The sequence below is a fragment of the Octopus bimaculoides genome, chromosome 26, assembly GCF_001194135.2.
Source record: "Octopus bimaculoides isolate UCB-OBI-ISO-001 chromosome 26, ASM119413v2, whole genome shotgun sequence".
NCBI classification, from domain to species: domain Eukaryota; kingdom Metazoa; phylum Mollusca; class Cephalopoda; order Octopoda; family Octopodidae; genus Octopus; species Octopus bimaculoides.
In genome coordinates, this window is record NC_069006.1 from 10,315,153 (window position 1) to 10,317,680 (window position 2,528).

The 2,528-nt window shown below is 39.2% G+C and overlaps 1 protein-coding gene across 1 annotated transcript in view; it reads left to right on the forward strand.

Moving 5' to 3' along the window:
• The window catches only part of LOC106878080 (uncharacterized), a 161,693-nt gene that overhangs the window by 40,709 nt on the left and 118,456 nt on the right, over positions 1–2,528 (forward strand). Inside the window, exons 9-10 of the mRNA XM_052976903.1 lie at positions 672–742; positions 1,814–1,959. Coding sequence (XP_052832863.1) covers positions 672–742; positions 1,814–1,959 — 217 coding nt within the window. The remainder of the gene's footprint in view (positions 1–671; positions 743–1,813; positions 1,960–2,528) is intronic.

The following is a 2,528-nucleotide window of genomic DNA, read 5'->3' on the forward strand; positions in this document are numbered from 1 at the left end:
CATCAATACAATGCAAACCTCCGACACGAACACACTTACACACAAATATATATATTATCAGTTCCCCCACAGTCTCTGTCAATGAAATTCATTTAAAAGCCATTGCGCCAAATTAGAGGGATGTAAACAAGCCAACACTGGATATCAAGTGATTGTAGTGGTGGTGGCTACAAACACAACACATGCACACACATATATACGGTCAGTTCCCCCAGTCTCTGTCAACAAAATTCCTTTAAAAGCCATTGCACCAAGTTAGAGGGATGTAAACAAACCAACACCAGTTGTCAGGTGGTAGTGGGGACAAACACAGGGAGAAAGACACACAAATATCCATCCAGTTCCTCTCTTGAGATACACTCTCCCATCAATTTCCCTCATTAAACTACCATTAATGAAGGAGCCTCTATCTAGTTACTTGATCTGGTAGAAATAACAGCCAAGTTTTCCTCAAATCAAACCCTACCATTTTAAATAAGGACACATCAGATACTGTGACCTGGAGCTTCCTTGGTATACATAAAAGACGTGTGAGTCATGCTGGAGGGCCTTTGATCATAGGACTGCTCACTCAAATCTAACCTAGGGCTAAAGAACAATAATAACTTACCAACCTCATCTGAGAATCATTAATTCTTCAACCAAAACGAAATATTTTCTTATAATTCCAGAATCAAAATGGCCCTAAAAGAAGGAATCAAAGCCAAAAACCGAATTGTTGAAGCCGCATTTTTTGCAAAAGGTAAGACTTTGAGTTGTTCACTAGCGTTACTGGGCAAGAAACTAGTGCTCCTGCCTATTGTTTGTGTGTATGTGTGTGTGTGTGTGGGGGGGGGGTCACGATCAACTTAATTGCTTTACATGGTTTAGTCCATTCTTTCAAATGGTTTAGTCCACTGCCTTTACTGGTCTATCTAATTGCTTAAATCGGTCTACCTCACTGCCTAAGCTAGACCAGTCCATTGCCTAAGGTGGTCCATCTTATTGCATTAAATAGTTCAGATCTCATTGCCTTAGATGGTCTAGTCCATTTCCTAAGGTGTTTGGGAAGCCATTGTATAATGTTTTAGGTAATCCATCTTACTATCTTTGGGCAGTCCAAGTTGGTCCAACCCATTTTCTAAGACTCAGTCTAAGATTGCCCAAACTACAGCCAATGGTTGTCCATCTCATTCCCTAAGGTAATACAACTTAATTTTCTTAGGTGGACCAGGTCATTACCTGAGAGAGTACAAATCCTATTGTCTACAGAAATGTGATCAATATTTGGGAAAAATTTGACGAAATATTAAAAAAAGACTTTGTTTTTGTGTTGGAAAATAGAAATAAAAGAAAAATGTGAAACAAAGAATTCTCCTCTGATATCTCAAAGAAATTGGAAGAAATGGTGAAGCACCAGACTAAATATCTTACACAATTCAGAGCCACGGAAGGTGTGGCTACATGGTTACTTTACATGCTAAGTATAACAGCTAAATCTCTTTTAAATCAAATGACATTGTCTTAAAATAACGAAGAACGGGTTAGACAAATGATGTCAAAACAAAGACGAGATGGTCATGATTGGAATGCCTCTCATTATATAAACTCACTTCTCATTATATAAACCTCACTGCCGGCTGAACCAAGGTGTATTTGGGGCTAAAAGTCATCATTGCCATCCTCATCATCCTCATCATCATCACTATTACCATCCTCATTGTCATCATCCTCATCATCATCATCAATGATGACAACAGCAGCAGCTGAAGCAGGAGCAGCTACATAAAATTTATCTTTTTCTCTTTCTTTTTCTTCTTTTTTTTTTTTCCAGGCACAGCACCATATTGGATGATAATGAAAAAAGATATTGTCGGAATCATTAACGAAGTAAAAACTGTAATTAAGTCAATAACATCACATTTCAAAAATGCTAATTCAACTTCTGTGGCCCTTTTCATACCTGAAGATCTCAAAAAGGTAACTTTTCTCTTTCTTTTGTTCTTTTATTTGTTTCAGTCATTTGACTGGGGCCATGCTGGAGCACCGCCTTTAGTTGAACAAGTCAACCCCGGGACTTATTTTTTGTAAGCCTAGTACTTATTCTATCAGTCTCTTTTGCAAAACTGCTAAGTTACGGGGACGTACACACCAACGCCGGTTGTCAAGCGATGGTGGGGGGACAAGCACAGACATACAAACATACACACACACACATACTCACACCCACACACACACACATACTCACACCCATACACACACACATACGCACACACACACATATATATATATACGACGGGCTTCCTTCAGTTTCCGTCTACCAAATCTACTCACAAGGCTTTGGTTGGCCCGAATGACACCTGCCAAAGGTGCCACGCATGGTTCCAGGACTGAATCCAGAACCATGTGGTTGGTAAGCAAGCTACTTACCACACAGCCACTCCTGTGCCAGTATCTTGTTTCTTTTCTTCTTTTTATTAATGTTCCATGCTCTTATCCCTTTAGGGCTCAGATTATCTGTCTGTCTATTTATGTATGTATGTATGTAT